The sequence below is a fragment of the Sorex fumeus genome, unplaced genomic scaffold (genome assembly GCF_029834395.1).
Source record: "Sorex fumeus unplaced genomic scaffold, SorFum_2.1 ptg000098l, whole genome shotgun sequence".
Lineage (NCBI taxonomy): Eukaryota > Metazoa > Chordata > Mammalia > Eulipotyphla > Soricidae > Sorex > Sorex fumeus.
The window spans coordinates 76,511,434-76,530,626 of record NW_026606155.1 but is presented as its reverse complement, the minus strand read 5'-3'; the positions used below and the strand labels follow the sequence as shown (position 1 = coordinate 76,530,626).

General features: G+C 40.9%; 1 protein-coding gene across 2 annotated transcripts in view; it reads right to left on the bottom strand.

The window, feature by feature from the left end:
* Positions 1 to 19,193, bottom strand: part of SLC12A6 (solute carrier family 12 member 6) — a 94,736-nt gene that overhangs the window by 3,660 nt on the left and 71,883 nt on the right. For both annotated transcript variants that reach the window (XM_056133247.1, XM_056133248.1), the window contains 12 exons: positions 16,921 to 17,095; positions 16,341 to 16,459; positions 13,853 to 13,951; positions 12,194 to 12,313; positions 11,252 to 11,356; positions 10,715 to 10,883; positions 7,718 to 7,913; positions 6,765 to 6,934; positions 5,017 to 5,148; positions 3,066 to 3,173; positions 2,684 to 2,868; positions 1,820 to 1,953 (listed from right to left, as the gene is read on the bottom strand). In XM_056133247.1, coding sequence (XP_055989222.1) covers positions 1,820 to 1,953; positions 2,684 to 2,868; positions 3,066 to 3,173; positions 5,017 to 5,148; positions 6,765 to 6,934; positions 7,718 to 7,913; positions 10,715 to 10,883; positions 11,252 to 11,356; positions 12,194 to 12,313; positions 13,853 to 13,951; positions 16,341 to 16,459; positions 16,921 to 17,095 — 1,712 coding nt within the window. The remainder of the gene's footprint in view (positions 1 to 1,819; positions 1,954 to 2,683; positions 2,869 to 3,065; positions 3,174 to 5,016; positions 5,149 to 6,764; positions 6,935 to 7,717; positions 7,914 to 10,714; positions 10,884 to 11,251; positions 11,357 to 12,193; positions 12,314 to 13,852; positions 13,952 to 16,340; positions 16,460 to 16,920; positions 17,096 to 19,193) is intronic.

Genomic DNA, 19,193 nt, shown 5'->3' with positions numbered 1-19,193 from the left:
ATAATATTGCTGCTCTGTGTGTGTGTGTGTGTGTGTGTGTGTGTGTGTGTGTGTGTGTGTGTTGCCTACTTTGGCCTTGGTAGCTTGATGGCCTTGGTTGTATGAGCCCTGGGTTCAATCCTTGCTATCATCTACCTCAATCCCCACCAAATGTCTAATGTTCCAGCCTTGTAAATATGAAACTGTAAGTTAGATTGTTAGATTCCATGTGCTACCTGTATGTGCCAAGTGTTATCCTAACAGCTTTACAGTTTCTGTGCCTGGCAATTGTGCTTTTTGTGATTCCTGGGGCTGCAAGCAATTTCTGGCTGATCCACAGCTGTATACATGAGGACCACAACTAAAAAGATGGATGAGCAGCACAGCTAGGAGTCTTAACTCCTGGCAAGCGTATGAACACCAATCACCATTAACAGTGAAGTACAGAAAAATAACACTTATAGCGAGCTCAAGTAATTTGTTTTGTGGCAGTGCTCAAGGAGCCATGCAGTTCCAGGGATAGAACTTGGGGCTCCTACATACAAAGGTGGGCTCCAGCACTCTGAGTCATTTTGCTGGCCCATTATTTGTTTCTTCTTAAGGTCCTGGGGACTGACTCATTGTGTCACACATGGAAGAAAGTGCCTCTACTGCTGAACTACATACCAGAACCTAAGTTCTGGAAAAAGAACCTAAGTTCTTTTTCTCGGGGAGGGCAGAGGGGATAGAGGTGGGATGTGAGTTATGCCACACCTAGCAGTGCACAGGGCTTATTCTGTACTTAGGGATCACCCCTGGTGGTGCTTCGGATCAATTCAGGACCAGTTACAAGTAAAGCATATGCTTTAATCCTGTACTATCGCTTAGGCATATAGCCCAAGTAATTCCTGTGAAACTTTCAATGCAGGTTATTCTGACACTTCTTTTCACTTTTTCTTCTTATTGCTACAGGTGAGAGTGGGCCAATTTATACTACTGCAATGCTAAAGTTCCATTAAAAAACAATTATGGAATTGGGAATGAAGAATTCTTATCTCTCTTATTTCTCCTCAAAGAAGGCTATACTGGGCTCTTCCTGGACTTCATCAAGAATAGACTCTGCAAAGTAAAAATAACAATTTCTTCATTTAGAGAATACCCAATTCTCCAAAAGGAGACTAATATCTAGCCAGAGAAATAGCTGAATGGATGAGTACATGCTTTTCATCCAGGAGGCCTGGGTCCCCTAAGTACTGTCAAAGAGTCACCCCTGAATACAGCTGGGAGTAGCCCCATGTAATGCCAGAAGTAGTTTAAAAAAACAACCTCCCCTACCCCTCAAAAGGAGACTGATCTCAGTAGTTTGTAAGATCCTTTGGTGTGTGTGTGTGTTTTTTGTTTGGGTGGGGGTGGAGTCAGGCAACACCATCTGTGCTTGGGGGTTACTCCCTACTCTGTGCTCCGAGGTTGCTTCCTACAGTGCTCTGAGGACCTTGTGCTGGAGACTAAACCTAGGCCTCCTGAGTTCTTCACATGTGATCAGCCTATTTTTCTCTCACCAGGCTATTTGTAAAAATTTATACCTAACACTGAGTCTTCCTTAAAAGAAGGAAATGAGGCCATTAACATTACCTACTGGTCTTAAGAAATAGGTAAAGGAGACCAGAGAGATAATACAGTGGGTAAGGCGCTTGTCTTGCGTGCAGCTGGTATGGTTCGCCACAGGAATGACTCCTGAGTATAGAGCCAGGAGTAATCCCTGAATATCACCAGGTGTGACCCAAAACTCAAAACCAACCAAACAAAAAGAAATAGACTAGGAACAGTCTCCTTATGATAGCTCCGCACTTGAAAAGGATACAGTTTTCATCACCCTCAGGATTTCGGGGTGGCCCTGGCATGTTCAGTAAAACCAGCTTTGCTTCATGGGACTTGTTAACTATAACTTCATTGAGCTTCACTGCTGTATGCATCCGCCTTACATTGGACTGGTCCCTAAATGAAGAAGAAAAAGGAAGTTGATACAAACAATTGCACATAGTCAACCTTTAATAATTTGATAGATTTTTTAATAGATATTTTTGAGATTTTTTGACTAATGTAATAAAATGATTTCTTTAAGATATTAATATTTTGGGTTTTCTCATTCTACATTTTCTTGGTTTGTTTTGTTTGGGGGGGGGCACACCCAGCTTTGCTTAGGGCTTACTCCTGGCTTTGTACTCAGGAATTACTCCTGGCAGGCAAAGGAAAATTTGGGGTACCGCAGACTGAATTAAATTCAGCTGCATGCAAGGCAAGTGCCCTGCTCAATGTATTCTCTCTGGCCCACATTTTATTTATTTATTTTTCTTTTTTGGGTCACACCCAGAGATGCACAGGGGTTACTCCTGGTTCATGCACTCAGGAATTACTCCTGGTCGTGCTCAGGAAACCATATGGGATGTTGGGAATCGAACCCAGGTCGGGCTGCATGCAAGGCAAACGCCCTACCCGCTATGCTATCACTCCAGCCCCTGGCCCACATTTTCTTGTTTTATACCAGGAACACATTATGGAGAAAAAGAAGCTTGTGTACAGTATTAACTGGTAACTGATAGGGAATGTAAGTAATCGAGACATGACTGGATTTGGTGTGAAATGAGGAGCAATCCTCTCTATTCAGGCAAAGTGACATCTATCACACTGTGTTATGTGATAAGCTTGTGAGAGTTGAAAAACTTACGGACGCATGTTTAGAAGGTCCTGAAATCCTTCCATTGACTTGGCCTTTTGCCCCCGGGATGCCATGTACTTGTCTTTTGTCCAAGTCATGTGCACCTTCTCCTGATAGGTCTCTGTCTCTTCATCCTCATCGGAGCCAATGCTTGTCAATCGGAGCATTGAGTTTCGGTCTTTCACCAACTGTGCCTGAAAAATGCTCAGTCATTACTACATCCAATTTTATCTCATGCTTTAATCTGCAATTATTATTGAAAAAAAATGGAGTTTACTGAAATAACTGATCGGGTGAGCTTTTTTCATCCTCTGAGAGCAATACAATATCACCCTTTTCAATAACTTCCCAGGGCCAGAACCAGGACCAGATCAATACAGCAAGGGCTCACCTCTCTGTCTCGCTCTGTTTTGGAGAGTCGCATGTGCCGGAGCATCTGGGACCTCTGCTCCATCATCAGGGTGCGCTCATAAGTATAAGCTGATATATCACTGTCATGCTGCCACAGACATCATGAGTAGTGGGCAATAAGCAAAAAGAAGAAGAACCATAAATTTTCATTTCCACTTAGTCAATTAAACCAGAGGAAAATGCCATATCAACATACATTTCACTCCCTTTTTTATCAAGCAACATAAATACCTGTGGATTGTAGATAAAAGCAGGAAACCCTGAGAATCTGTTCTGTAATCTAACAATTATAAATGTGTTTCTTTTAAACACAAAACACAAATTCTATAGGCTGAGGCTCAATAATAAAAGCATATAACTTGTATAAGGAATGAGGGTCCTGGGCTGAGATCTACAAGCCTGCTCAGATAGGGGCTGAGCATCCTCCACCCAGATCCTCCATATTCCAGTAGGCAGGGGTCACACCCACCAACTGGCCCACTGGCACCGTGTAATCCCATCAATGGCCAAGATCCAGAGAGTATAAAACCCAGCTCCCGGAAGAGAACAGCGCAGTCTCTCCTGCCCCCGTGCCTGGCTGTCCTCGCTGGGGCCCCTTCGAGGGGAGCATGTTGAGTTTCCCTCCCTGCCCGACCAGGGCTCCGGCAGCCAAAGACCTCCAGAACCAGCCACCACCATGCTGAGACCACTCTCTACATGCATGAAGGTACCGGCAGAGGAACAAAGGCATGCGGGTCCCAGGGCTGAGATCTCCAAGCCTGCTTGGATCGGGGCTGAGCATCCTCCACCCAGATCCTCCATATTCCAGTAGGCAGGGGTCACTCCCACCAACTGGCCCCCTGGCGCCGTGTAATCCCATCAATGACCAAGACCCTGATACTATAAAACCCAGATCCGGGAAGCACGTGGCCTTGTGGCCCCGCGATATCTTATTATCTCATCCTTACTTTGGACAAGCTGGCAGGCTACCAAATGTAACCTGCCCACGTGGCAGAATCTGACAAACTCCCCGTGGCGTACCCAATATGCCAAATACCAGTAACATTGATGGGTCTCATTCTCTTAACCCTGAGAGAGCCTTGAATCTCAGGTCTAGGACGAAGGAGACGTTACTGGGGCCTGCTCGAGGCAACTGACGAACAACAGGATGGTCGTGATCGTGATCATAAACTTGTATAACTGACACCTAGGTTTTATCTCCACTACTGTAAAAAGCCACCAACACACACACACAAAACCACACACATAAACCCACAGAGCAAAAACAAAACCTTGACACTATCTTTACAAAATATATTACCACAGGCCAGAGAGATGGCACAGAGCTTGTTAAGGCTCTTACCTTGCACATGCCAGCCACATCTCCATTTCTAGCACCATATATGGGCCCCCTGAACACTGCCAGGAATAAGCTCTAAGAACCGCCAGGTATAACCCCCAAAACAAAAGCTTCCAGGTGGTAAGAAGTTATGTGTAATTTTGTATGAATGTATGAATTAAAACTAATAACCTATTAGGACAGACAGGCATAAACAGAGGCTATATAACATAAACAGAGGCTATATAACAAAACAAGCAAAAAAACTCCCCAAAATCCAAATATACATCACACATACATTCTGTTTATCTAGATCAATATATTAGAGCCAGAGAGATAGTACAGCTTCTTGGCTTGCCTTGTAGCTGCTAGCCCAAACTGAGTCCCTGAGCACAATGCAAGGAGTAAGATCTAAGCACTGCTGAGTATGGCCCCAAAACAAAAATTAAAAAATACATAAAAATTAAAAAAAGTAGAACAGTATATTATGGTTTTGTTGGAGTGAAGAAATTAATCCACATTTGCAGCTGAACAATTTCCTCAAAAAGAAAAAGGTTCTAGGATGATAGGGTAGAGGATGGGGAGGGGTGGTCACTTTATTCTGCTTTCTCACCATCTCCACCACTTCCACTTCTGCCTCAATGCGCAGGTGATATAAGAAGGTAGCCAGGTCCTTCTTCATCTGAATGCTATTGTCTTCTAGTTGGGCAACTGTGAAGATTCGTATGCTGCATTTTCGCCATACCTGAAATCATACCAAACACGCACAATTGTATGCAAGAATGCAAAAGAGAGTAACAGCCTAACATACCTAGCGTTTTTGCTCAGGACAGCCTTGCTATTAGAAAAAGGGTACCTTTTCCCAGTTTCCTGCTTGTGATATTAAGGTAAAATCACTTAATGTTGTATTATGTACATTCTTGGAAATTTCAACTTTAAAAGAAATAGCAGAAGCACATCATGGGACCAGAGAGCAAGCCTAGCAGGCTAAGTGCATGCTTTGCACACAGAAACCTGAGTTCCATTCCTCATACCACCAAGACCCACTGTGGGGCAGAGAGCTAGGGCAGCACCTAAGTACTGCTGGGAATGACCCTCAAACCACAAAACTTAAAAAACAAAAGCAGGTCCTTGAATAGTATTTTAATTTCAGTTGGAAATTTCTATTTCCTCATCAATATTCTCTAAATGATGCTGAAAAAAATGACAATCTTTAAAGTTAAGCTTCTGCTTTACTAGCCATATTTTTTAAAAAGTTTTAAGGTCTTAATATGAGAAAAAATGGCGGTAAGGAAAAAATGGCAATGATACCTAAGGTGGATTCTCTTAGTATATTAATGATACACATTCTGTTATAAATAACATTTACCAGAAGATGAGTACATATATATATAAGATAGACACACAAATACATATTGTTAGTTTCCCTTACGATAGTATTTAAGAGATGTTGGTCTTTTTTTTAAAGAAGAATAAAAATAAGGGGTTGGAGAAGTATGGCATTTGCCTTACATACGGCTGACCCATTCCCTAGCACCACATATGGTCCCCTGAGCCATGCCAGGAATGACCCCTGAGCACAGAGTCAGAAGTAAGCCCTGAGCATACCTCGGTGTGGCCTCCCACTTGACCAAAGAAAGACGTATAAAAGGAAAAAAAGATGTTCACTAATTCTCATAAGATTAAAACTTGGATCAAGGGAGAGCCCAGAGGGCTACAGAGATGGTGAGGTGGAAAGGCACTTGCTTTGTATGCAGCCTACCTGAGTTCAATCCCTGGCATCTCATATGGTCCCCAGAAAACCACCAGGAGTGATTACTTTTTTAGCTTTCTGGGTCACACGTGGCAATGCACAGGGGTCACTTCTAGCTCTGCACTCAGGAATTACCCCTGGCGGTGCTCAGGGGACCATATGGGATGCTGGGAATCGAACCTGGGTCGGCTGCCTGCAAAGCAAATGCCCTACCCGCTTTGCTATCGTTCCAGCCCCCAGGAGTGACTTCTGAGTGCAGAGCTAGGTACTCCTGAGCATTGTCAGGTGTGACCATACCACTATCTCCCCCATCAAAAAAGAAAAAAGAGTGAGTCTAGAATAATACCTAACATTTTTTATTTGGGAAGTCCTCCTGACAGTGCTTAGGAGTTACACATGATTCTGAACTCAGGGATCAAATCTGGTGGGGCTCAGGGGATCATACAGGTGCCAGGGACCAAACCTGAGTCAGCTACATGCAAGGCAAGTATTCTACCCACTATCCTATCCCTCTGGCTCCTTCCGAATTGAAACATTCAAAGAGGAAGAATTAGTCTAGTGAACCAGGATTGAAGAGAAGAATTCTTTTTAAAAGTTGCCTGAAATACCTTGTGCTGTTTGAGTAGGAATGGTAATAGCATGAGCATCCCCCCATCATGCACAATCCACCACACATCAATGTTGCCCTCAGAAAACTGTTCCACATTGCTGGGAAAGAAGGAGATATTTTTAGCCACCAGCAGGGCCAGATGGGCAGCAGTTGTCACTCGAACTGTACCTATGAGGAAGAAAAAACTCAGAATAAGCAGAGAAGAATCTTTCAGATTACCTGCTTGCAGCCATTTCAGAAAGTAACAGGATAATAATAATTCACATTTCTTTGAGCTAGGTGTCCTATTAACAAAGGATATACCTTAAGTAACAAAAATCAGAATTGCTAATAGAATTAACCTGAGAACTGTGAATTTGGGAGATTTTGGAGCTGAAGGATAATCCTTGCAATTCCTATGAGAAGGTCAATATGGGCAACCACAAATGAAAGTATTTCATTTCAGAGATAATTCCTGTCATAAGACTTTACAGATATAATTCATGAATGTAATGTCCAGTTGGAGGTGGTTAGCAGAATCAAATAAGACAATTAGGTGCTGAAAGGAGATAAGGTAACAAGCATGATACCCTATCAGCAACAGTATTGTAAATCACAGTGCTTAAAAGGGTTGGAGGGGTGGGGGAAGGAAAAAAGAAAAAGGAAAAATGGGCCTGCGAAAGAGGTAGGAAAAAAGACTGGAAGGAAACTGAGGACACTGGTGAAGAGAAGTGAACACTGGTGCTGGAACATTGTACACATCTAAAAACAATCATGAATAACTGTAACTGTAATTCATGGTGATTCAATAAATCTTTAATTATAAAGAGAATTAGTTATTTATCTGAATAAGTAGTTAATTATCTAAGACAATGTTTCAGCAATGACAACCTCCTAAGAATCTAGAAGCAGGAGTTACTGACAGCGATTTAGCTATATCCCCTATCTGGACATTCATGATAGGTTTTTTACCAATAAAAGTCTTCCAAGCTCGAGCATCTTCACTCTGGCGCCAGCCATTAGGCCATCCCATAACCACTGTGTTGTGCTTCATGCCTCCAAGGCCACATGACTGGATGAGGTGGGATATCCCCTCTTTCAGTTTGGCAGCCACCACCAGCTGGCAGAATCCTTTCACTTTCTCTGCTTCCATTAGGTGCTTTATTGTCTGAAAGAGAGAGAACCTCAGCACTGAGCGCTTCATCCTGGACCGTCAAACTTATTTGTTTATGTGTATGGTTCCCTGAGAACTGTCAGGAGCAGCTCATGACTACAGACCTGGAAGAAACTCTGGAGCACCACTAGGTGTGACCCAACCTCCCCCAACACAAAAAATTACTCAAAAGATTAAAATTATTCCAATGAAATTTCATATTTTTTTGTTTTGTGCTCAAATGACAACAATTTACATAGCTGTCTGTCTGTATGTACTCTCTCTACCCTTTCCTCTTTTCCTATGCTTTTTTCCTTTGAGGCATAAAGGGGAATAGTTGATCAGGGAGATAGCTCAAAGGGCTAGAGTTGATTCTTTGCATGCGGAAGTCCAAGGTTTGGTCCGCAGCACTGAAAGACTCTAAGCACCAACATATGTGGTCCAAAAACAAACTGGGAGTAGGAATCTGACAAAGTGAATATTCAATATTATTGGGGGGGGGGGAGGGAGGGAAGTGCTTAGACCACATCCAGTAGTACTCAGAAACTACTCCTTGCTCTGTGCTCAGGAATCAGTCTTGGTGCTCAAGGGGATTAGATGTGGTGCTGGGAACTGACTGGGGTTGGCTGTGTGCAAGACAGGAGCCTTAACTCCTTTACTACTTATGTATCTGCTCCCAATATTCTTTCTTAACTGGCCTGAGGAGTTTCCTGAGCAAACATGATTTTCTTTTCCTCAGTTCCAATTATGCCCTGACTAATATTAATAAGAAATTTAATCAGATGACTCAATTTCACTTTAGAATTATTTCAGGTATGTTTTCCTTTTTGTTTTTCATTTCCTTATGCACTCTGATGGGCTGGAGCGATAGCACAGCAGTAGGCTGTTTGCCTTGTGCACAACCAGCCTGGCAGAGCCAGGTTTGATTCCTCCGCCCCGTGACGTATTCGATATGCCAAACACAGTAACAACAGGTCTCAAAATGGAGATGTTACTGGGCCGCTCGAGCAAATCGATGAACAACGGGAGGACAGTGCAGTGCTTTATGCACTTTGATAATTCAGTGGTAATTACTGACAATACTTTGCTTTACTTATTCAAACGAAGTAGAAGAGATTCTATTTATTCTAACCTTTTATTAGGAAGGGAAATGGAATATAAAGGTATGGAAATGGATATAATTTCCCCAAAGGCAGAGCTCAAATTAATGGCATAAAAAAGATTAAAAAAAAACTGGCTCTTGTTTTCCAATCCTGTGATTTTTTTTTTTCCTGGATGGTGGGGTGATCTTTGGCCCACACCCAGTGATGCTCAGGAGTTATTCCTGGGTCTGCACTCCTGGACCATAGGGGATGCCGAGGATCAAACTGGGCTGGCTGAATGCAAGGCAATTGTCTAGCCATCTACTATCTATCTGGTCCTTGCTGTTGATTGTCAAGTTGCTGTTCTTGCTGGGCTGTTAGGAGGATTCACACTTACTACAATGCTGTGGATCACAGCAGCAGAGCCAGAACTCATAATGGGTGGTTCTGGGGATTTAACTCAGGACTTTACAAAGCAAGACAGACTCTACTGCTAAATCACATTGTTGGTTCTCAATTCTGTGTTGTTAACTTTTATTATCATTCTAATGTTTCTTCACATTTCTAGTTTTTATAGTTTTTAATTTTTATTTCATTTTTGGGGTTTTGGGTCACCCCCAACACACTCAGGGCTTACTCCTAGTTTACTCCCCACGTTCACTTTCTCTAGTCCTAGTTTTTAGGATTTTAAGGCATTTCAAAATGAAAACCAGTAAAATTTTGAAACAAAACTAAAATTTTCCCCAAACAAGGGCCAGCGCAATAGTATAGCAGGTAAGGCACTTGCTGCACACAGCTGACCCAGACCCAGATTCAATCCCCTACCACTGTATATGGTTCCCCTAGTCCCACCAAGAATGATTCCAAGGAAGAGCCAGGAGTTAAGAATAGAGGCAGAAGAGCCGGGAGAAAGAGCACATCCAGGTACGCTCCCAACCCCACCACCACCAAAATAAACAATCAAAATTTCTCCAAAATGAGGTTAGTTCTTTAAGTTACAATAAGTGAAAAATAGTATTCTTCAGAGGAATTTTAATATTCAGTATGTTTAACCAGAGATGGCAAAGAAGGACAGAAAGAAAGAAGTACAGTGGATCAGGTGCTTGGCTTGCATGTGGCAAATACTGATTTGATCCCTGGCACCCCCAATGGCCCTCAAACACCACTAGGAGTGATCTCTAACTACAAAGTCAGGAGTAAACCCTAAGCACCAGTGGGTGTGGCTCAGAAACTAAAACCAAAACCAACCAAGAAAAAAAATAAGTAGAAATGGCAAAGAAGTTGTGGTCATGAAACCACACATATTTGTGAAGAGGAAGAAAAGTTGCTTACTGAACCTGGTTGTTACAAGACTAAAAGGAGTCACCTCCATAGGTCCAAGGGCAGACTTATTTGTATCATTTCTCTTGGGGCAAAGTCAATGTTTGAAGTTTATCTGGAGATAGTTTTTAGTCTAACTAAATCTTACAGTTTAGTAATATTTTAAATGGGGAAGAAAGAACAGATAACTATCTTCTGGCTTATATAATTTTGGAGACTTCAAAATTGAATACTAAGAGGGAAACCTAGATTATTCCGGAAAGGGATTCATTTAGAAAACTAAGGTGTGACTCAGTAAAGGGATTAAATTACAATGCTACAGTGTGACTCAGGAAAGGAATTAATTTAGAGACCTAAGGTCTAACTTGCTTACCAAACATCAGAGCTAAATTCCATTCAGTCAGTAAGCCTTACCTGTTCAGCAGCTAAAGCTTCACCATAGTTCTCCAGGAAGTTCCCCACGATGACAGAGCCCACAATAGTGAGGCCTTTTCCTGCTTTGAGCTGTGAAGCAAAGGTGAGGAGGCGGGGATGCTTGACGTGTAAGTCTTCATCGAGTTTCAGTAATACAAGCAACTGAGGCCTGCAGAGGTTGAGAGGGGAGAAAAATGTTTGGGGTTTGGGGAACAGAATGAGGACTCTACCCTTAACTCTGAAGACTTGAATAATGTTATTTGAATGATGTTATTAGAAGAAAGAATATAGTTTTATTCTGAATCCTTCCAGTATTATCTGAAGTTGGTCAAACTTCAAAGGGAAAATGACATAAATGGTAGAAATCTATCACACAAAGAAAAAAGAATACAAAAACTGAGGACCTGGGATATTCAAAACAGACTGAATACATGGACTCCTTGAGCCACATCATTTCCCTCTCCTGTAACTGGTTAAGCAAAAATATTTCTGTTAACAGTATGCCCAAACACTGCTATGCTCCATTGGTTTCTTTACCTCCAGTTTTTAGTATGTGGTGGTCCTTCCTCCAGTCTAAGTAGAGCAAACCGGGCTGCACTGAGGGATAGCCCACGGATACCATCACCCCATTCTTTTTCAGCTCTAGGGGAAAGGAGAAAATAATAGATATGATATAAATTACAGTAAGTAAAATGTCCAAAACAAGTGCCCTTCTTCTGATCTAAGAGTAATGTATGCACAGGACAGAAAAAAAAGGCATTGACACACACTATCTAATGCTCTTGATACTAATATAATGAACCTACTTGTAAGTAGGACAATGGTATCAATATATGGTACAAAACTCACTTGTCCTACATAGCTATGCAAACCAATAATGGAAAACAGTTCTTTTGATTAATAAACTAAACCAGAACCAAAGTTTAGATTATTTGAAATTGAAAGGGAGAAAGTAAAACTCAGTTTTTAAAGTTAGTGTTAATTCTCTTTTTTTCTTTTTTTAAGTTGTTACAAAGTTATTCAGGACCTCAATAGTGAGGCCTTTTCCTGCTCATATATATCTTTATTCTCATAGGTAATCCCTTAAGAGACCAACAAGAATAGTTTTATTTATACTGTGCTACTCAATAGAGTCCCCTTGTTATAAAAAAATGTTATATAGTTAAAATAATTAGGAGTAAAATATTTTGTTGTGGATCAGTGTCTTCTCAAAGTGGATGATGTTGTAAAGAGAGCAATAGATTTGGCGTCAACTGGAGAAGCTTGTTCTATTTGTATATTTTAAAGTATAGATTTCCAGGGAGACCATTGAGTAATAATTTTTTTTTTTGAAAAGGGAGCAGCAGGCCAAATGTTTGGGAATGTCTGTTATAAAGATTTTAGAATCCTTAAGGCACTTTTCATTGGACTGGGTAATAAGTAAATGAAATAGAGTTTTGATACATTTGGTACTGATTAAGGTCAAATTCAGATACTCACCCTTGGTATTCAATGTATTTGTAGATCATACCAGCTATTACCATTGCTACAATGGCATAATACCAGGATGAAATGAACATCAAAGCCAGACAAATACTCATTCCCATGAAAGAGAGGGCCCTAGAAAATTAAAAACAAAACCACACACACACAGTGGTATTTTTTTTTTCTTAGTTGTAGAGGTGGTGACACCTACAGACATATAGATGCACACAATTTTTTTAAGTAACTAAAATAAATCTACATAAGACGTATATCTTCATAAAAAAGTTATTATCATTTTTTAATTTCTGGGCCACACCTGGCAATACTCAGGAGCTATTCTGGGCAGTGCTCAGAGGACCATATACAGTGCTGTGGATTCAAACCAAGTTTGCAGCAGTCACAAATGTGCCTTATTTCTTGTCTTTTATCCTTCTAGCCCAACATGCTTCTTTATACTGCGGTGAAGGATTATTATTATTTAATTCCAGACTATTATATACAGAACTTTTTACGAAGTTCACTAATGAAGATTAGAAAAATGATATCCCAAGATATTTTGGCAATGTTTAGTACTTACTCTCAATATTAAGATGGCTTATTAACTGGCAATAGTCAGTGAAGCTGCACTGAGTGCCAAACTATCCTTACTAGGGTGGGAGAGATATCTCTGATTGCTAGAAGTCTGGGTTTAACTCCTGGCATTGCATGGTCTCTAAGCAACACTGGGAGTGACCTTAGCGCAGAGCTAGGAGCAGCCCACAAGCACTCTGGAAACAATCCCTGACCACTGAATTGGGAGTAGCCCAAAAAAACAAAAGAGGTTTAGTGATAGGTCAGCTGATCTAAATTTTTGTCAGGTAAAACATCATCTCACCTATTAATATGTGAAGGGGACATAAAGTAGGCACTGGGGAACACAGAACACAGAGATCTACTAAAGAACTCTAATATATAAGAGAAAAAAATGGGAAAGAGATGGAATGGTTGCTAAAAAAACTGATGGCTCGTTTAGGATTAAATAAGACTTGACTGTAGCAGCACTTTTCGTAATCTCAAACAATCTTATGAGACAGGTGTAATATTATTAGTTCCATTGTATGAAAGAATATGAAACTTACATGTTAAGTGCTTTGTTGAAGATTACAAAGCAATAAAATGGAAGAAGTGACATTTGAACTTAGGTCATCTGGTTCCATGACTGATAGTTCTAATTACTAAGTAAAACTGTCATAAGGAAGAGAGTTTGAAAATAAAAACTGATAAAAGATATGAGTAAAGACAGAAGTGTACTTCATCCTCTTCTGTGCTCAGCTAAGAGGGAATCAGGAAAACATATGCTAAAGGAAGGTTTTTATACCCTAAACAATGTCACAAGCTGGCTGTGTTTATTCATAATTTTGATCCATATAGCAAGTTAATATTAAAATTATTATAAAGTGATATATGAGAAAACACTGGTAGGAGGATAGAAGTTAAAGTGACCACTTAAAGTAGTAACAGACAACATGGAATGGCTTACCCATCCCCCCCAATTTTTTTTCTTTGAAAACTACAACTCTCCAATTTTTGTTGTTTTAGTGATGAATCCTCAATGTAAAAGTGTGTGTGCGTGTGTGTGTGTGTGTGTGTGTGTGTGTGTTGGGGGGGGTGGGGGTAGAAAAAAAGCACACTTACCAGTGGTAGTAGCGGAACCGGGGTCTCCAGTTTGGTGTTCGAAGTAATGTTTGCAAGGCACATGCCAAATTCACAAAGAGGTAACACATGAGAAAAAACCTGACAATAAAAATAGAGCAGTGTTGGGGCCAGATTCATAATACAATGAGGAGGGCATCTGCCTTGTAGGTAGGTCCTCTGAGTACCATTAGAACTGATCACTGAGAGTCAGGAGTAAAACCTGAGCATTGCCAGGCATGGCCCCCAAATAAAACAATAATAAGAGCAAAAATCAAGCAATAATTATTATTTTCACATTATTTTTTTCAAGGACTATTTAAAATCTTGGTAGACTTTTGCTGAATTTAAATGTTTGTTTTGGGGCCACACTTGGTGCAAAGGACTTGCTCATGGTTCTGTGCTCAGTGTATCATATGGGGTCCCACAGGTTGAGCCTGCATTAGCTGTGTGCAAAGTAAGAACCTTACTGGCTGTACTATTTCTCTGGCCCTGTATTTAAGTCTTTGTTCTAGTGCATTAGCCTTCAACTAAGTCAGAGGAGGATAAAAACTTAAACTCTTCCACACAAGCCTTTATTTTAATTTTTATTAGTGAAACACCATGAGGTACAGTTGTAGACTTACAAATTTTTGTGCTTGGGTTTCAGTTATACAATGATCAAGTACCCATCCCTCCACCAGTGCCCATTTTATACCACCATGGGTCCCAGTATCCCTCCCACCCCCCACATCCCACCCTGCCTCTGTGGCAGGGCATTCCCCTTTCTCTCTCTCTCTCTCTCTCTCTCTCTCTCTCTCTCTCTCTCTCTCTCTCTCTCTCTCTCTCTCCTTTTGGGAGTTGTGGTTTGCAAAAGAGGCATTGAGTGGCAGTCATGTTTGGTTTAGTCTACTTTTAGCATGCTTCTCCCATCCTGGGAGGATCCTCCCAACACTCTTTATTTGGTGCTCTCTTCTCTATCTGAGCTCCCTTTTTCCCTAGCATGTGTGGCGGACCTCCAAGCTATGGAGCAAAATTCCTGGTACTAATCTCAGCCACTCTTAGGTGTTAGTTGCCTATTTTGTTACTTTATGTTCCCCAGATGAATGCAATCTTTCTATGTCTGTCCCTCTCTTTCTGACTCATTTCGCTTAACATGATACTTTCCATGTAGTACGACTTGTATGTAAATTTTATGACTTCATTGCAGCACTCTTTACAATAGCCAGAATCTGGAAAAAACCTGAGAACCCGAGAACACACAAGCCATTTCAACCAAGGATATCTTTTGCAGAAATGGATAGTCAAGCTTGGCACAGTTGTAGTTTGGAAATTCCTAGTGTATTCTTTGTACTACTTCTTTTTTTCTTTTTGGGTCACACCTGGCGATGCACAGGGGTTACTCCTGGCTCATGCACTCAGGAATTACTCCTGGTGGTACTCGGGGGACCATATGGGATGCTGGGAATCAAACCCGGGTCGGCGGCGTGCAAGGCAAATGCCCTACCCACTGTGCTATCACTCCAGCCCCTCTTTGTACTTATTCTTATTCCAAATTCACTTAATCAAATTCTGTGGATTCTTTATGTTTAGAAATTTCTAGGCTCTCCCTTCCCTCCCCCAACAACTCCCAAGTCCATCTTTATTACTGTCACTTTAGTTCAGTCTCTTTATATTCAATTAAATGAACTTTTGTATGGTACTCCCAGCTCAATTTCAGTCTCTGCCTAATCTATCTTTTATAACAAATTGATCATTCTAAAACATACGTATGATTATTTTGTCTCCATGCATTGCCCTCTACTTCCAGGTAAGAGTCCCAGGTCCACTGTTATCAGGCTCAACCTTCTCTACTGCTTTGCTATATTACAACATGCACTCTTTAACATAGCAAAAATAGTTTTTCTCTACATCTGCTGTATTATTTCATCCCTCAACTTCTTTACACACATTCTCTGCCTGGAGTATCTTTCACCCTTTCATTGCTTAGTAAATAGCCAGCTATCCTTCAACATATAAGTATCACTTCCTCCAGAAAACCATTTTTGGGGTTTCAGTCCATTTAGATAGCCTGCTTTATAGCTGTTACACCCCCGTCTTCATCATTATCATAGTACCCATAAAACTACACAGGGATCACTGGTTCATCTACTATCCTTATGGTTGTGTCTTATACATCTTTGCACACCCAGCATATTATGCAGTACCTGAAGAATATTAAGACATTAGTAACCATAACTGAATAAAAAAAGTGAGCAACAGTAGTATAAGCTACAACTGATAATAAACAAGAGATTAAAAGAATTAACATTTGAAGTTATATAGGAAAAAATCACGACAATTTATAAAAGTTAACCTTACATGAAATTTCTCAGTAATATTCATTATTCAGATGAAGTTATACTTTTATTTTAGCTTTTTTGACATCCCTCCTGTTATATGTCTGATAGAAATCAACATGTATTACACATCATTTAGGCAAGAATAAGCAAGGAGGAAAACTAGTTCTTACATGGAAAGAATTGGGGCCACAAGATCCAGGGAGGCGATAAGGATTCCCAGCTCTGCAATGGCAGCAGTTAAGAGTAAAGCCCAGGTAGGCTCACCATTAGCTTTGCTGTGACCAAAAACCTGTACACAGAAAGCACAAAACATTAAGAGTGTTTGAGTAAATGCTCCCTGATTCCTCATCCTACAGCTTCAGATTTTCAAAAGATTATAGTGTTACAACTGAGCTACCTTTATCTTGCTCACACAATAATTCATACAGGGATTAAAAAGTGCAGACTGGGGAGATAGCTCAAAGGCCTAATGTGCAGGCTCGACATGTTGGAGACCAAAGATTGGCTCTCCAGAACTGCATCTTCCCCTTGAGTGACCATGCTGGGAGTGACCCCCCCAAGAGACAAATGCCAAGAGTAACTCCTAAGTACCACTGAGTCTGCCCCCATCAAAAGAGAAACCCCTCAAAAACTGCCTTGCATTTAATACTATATGTCTTTGTATCGTATGATTTACTAATTCCTGAGCTTCTAAAGACCATATTCTCCTGAGAAAAAAGGGAGAAAGGCATATAGGACACTGTCACTCACCCTCAGAAAGGGTATGATGTTATCCTTGGCTATTGCCTGTAGCAGTCTTGGTGCACCAGTGAGACTCTGAAGTCCAGCTCCACATGTGGAGAAGAAGGAGCCAATGACAATCACCCATGGGGATGGCCAAGATAAAGTACCTACTACCAGATTGCCTTTCACAGCATCCCCAAACCTAGGAGAGAAATAGAAGTACAGAAATTTAACCTAGAAAAAACTTGAGACTGAAAGACTAGGAATAAAGTCACCTATTTTTTTTCACTATTTATGACTTTTAGAAATAAAAATTAAGATATCAGTGTGTACTAAGAAATGTAAAGGCAGGTGGACTTGATCAAAAGGCACCATTAACCTACAAATAACCTGTAGAATCAGAAAGATCAGAAAATAAACTAAACCTGAACCTCCAAACTCCAGTGTGCTTAGCCCTCTGACTTATTTCTCTGGCCTAGGATTGATTATATTACGTGTTAACCCCACTAGATTTATAAGAAGGTAAGAATCCCAAGACACACGTATTTCACACCTTGTGTACAAAATTTTAAGCACTGATAATTTGATGAACACAGATTCTCATTAAATAATCTGTTGTTCAACAATTTGTCACTAAGTATTCCACACAGAGTAATGTACATTTCAATAAATTTTCACAAAGCAAATAAATATAATGTGTGTGGGTGTGTACAGTGAACACAGGAGGACAGTATACACACATATATACATATATATACATATATATATATTCTCCCGTTGTTCATCTATTTGCTTGAGCGGGCACCAGTAACATCTCCATTGTGACACTTGTTACTATTTTTGGCATATCGAATACAACACTGGGAGCTTGCCAGGCTTTGCCATGAGGGCGGGATACTCTCGGTAGCTTGCCGGGACCTCTGAGAGGGATGGAGGAATCGAACCCAGGTTGGCCGCATGCAAGGCAAACACCCTACCCGCTGTGCTATCACTCCAGTTCATTCATATATATATACACATATATATGTATCTATACACACATACACACACACACACACACACATATGACCATCATCAGGATCTACAAGGCTTTTATACCTCCAATTACTAGTCCTTTCATTTTTCCCACTCTGCTTTTGCTATGGGCTGTGGCGACTATTATGAGATGCAGGAAATGAACTCAGGTTGGCCTCATGCAAGGCAAATGCCCTAACCACTGTACTATTGCACCAGCCTGAATCTAGTTCCTTGAAATATTAAATTTGTCTACATAGGACTTCTCTATACATTAGCAACTATTAGAAACATAAGACCAAAGGTAGGGAAGGCAAGTGAAACAAAAACAGAGCAAAAACTTTAAAATGTCTCTAGCATTTCACCTATGAGGCGTAAGTATATAATTCTGTCTGGCATTCTAAGCAAAAATTTGGCAGCACTACACTGCCAGATCCAAGTACTGAAATCATCAGGCCCACACAGAGAGAACAGATAGCATCTAGAGTGGTTTTAAGGTCCACTGAACCCTGTCTCCCAAACAGAGCACTGAGTGAATGAAACCAAACACAAAATTTACATGCTGTTTTTAAATTTAACATTTTAAAACATAGCGCGACAGCACAGTGGGTAGGGCGTTTGCCTTGCACGCAGCCAACATGGCCGACCCGAGTTCAATTCCTCCGCCCCTCTTGGAGAGCCCAGCAAGCTACCGAGAGTATCTCGCCCGCACGGCAGAGCCTGGCAAGCTACCTGTGACGTATTCAATATACCAAACACAGTAACAACAAGCCTCACAAAGGAGACGTTACTAGGCCCGCTCGAGCAAATCGATGAACAATGGGTGGACCGTGACCATGACCATCATACTTCCTAATAATGGAAGAGTGGGAAATAAATAAATAATACTAGGATTTGATTCCCAACATCCCATATGGTCCCCTGGGCACCACCAGGAGGAATTCCTGAGTGCAGAACCAGGAGAAAGACCTGAGCACTGCTGGGCATGGTCCTAAAACAAAACAAAAAACTTTATTCATTGCATCTCACATATTTATAACTATATACATCCTTTTCTATTCACCATCCTTTTTGGAAATTGTATACATTTATTTTCTAATTGTCAGTCCTCATAAATACCTCAGGTTGGGTTTGAGTTAATAACTGTATTGGGTTTTTGTGGGCTAACCAGATATAATGGAAGACAGATAGGTCTAGGGATGTGGCTCTGTGGTAGAACACATGCCTTGCAAGTATGAGGTCCTGGGTTCAATCCTCTTAGCTAGGAGAAAAAAAAAAGACAGATA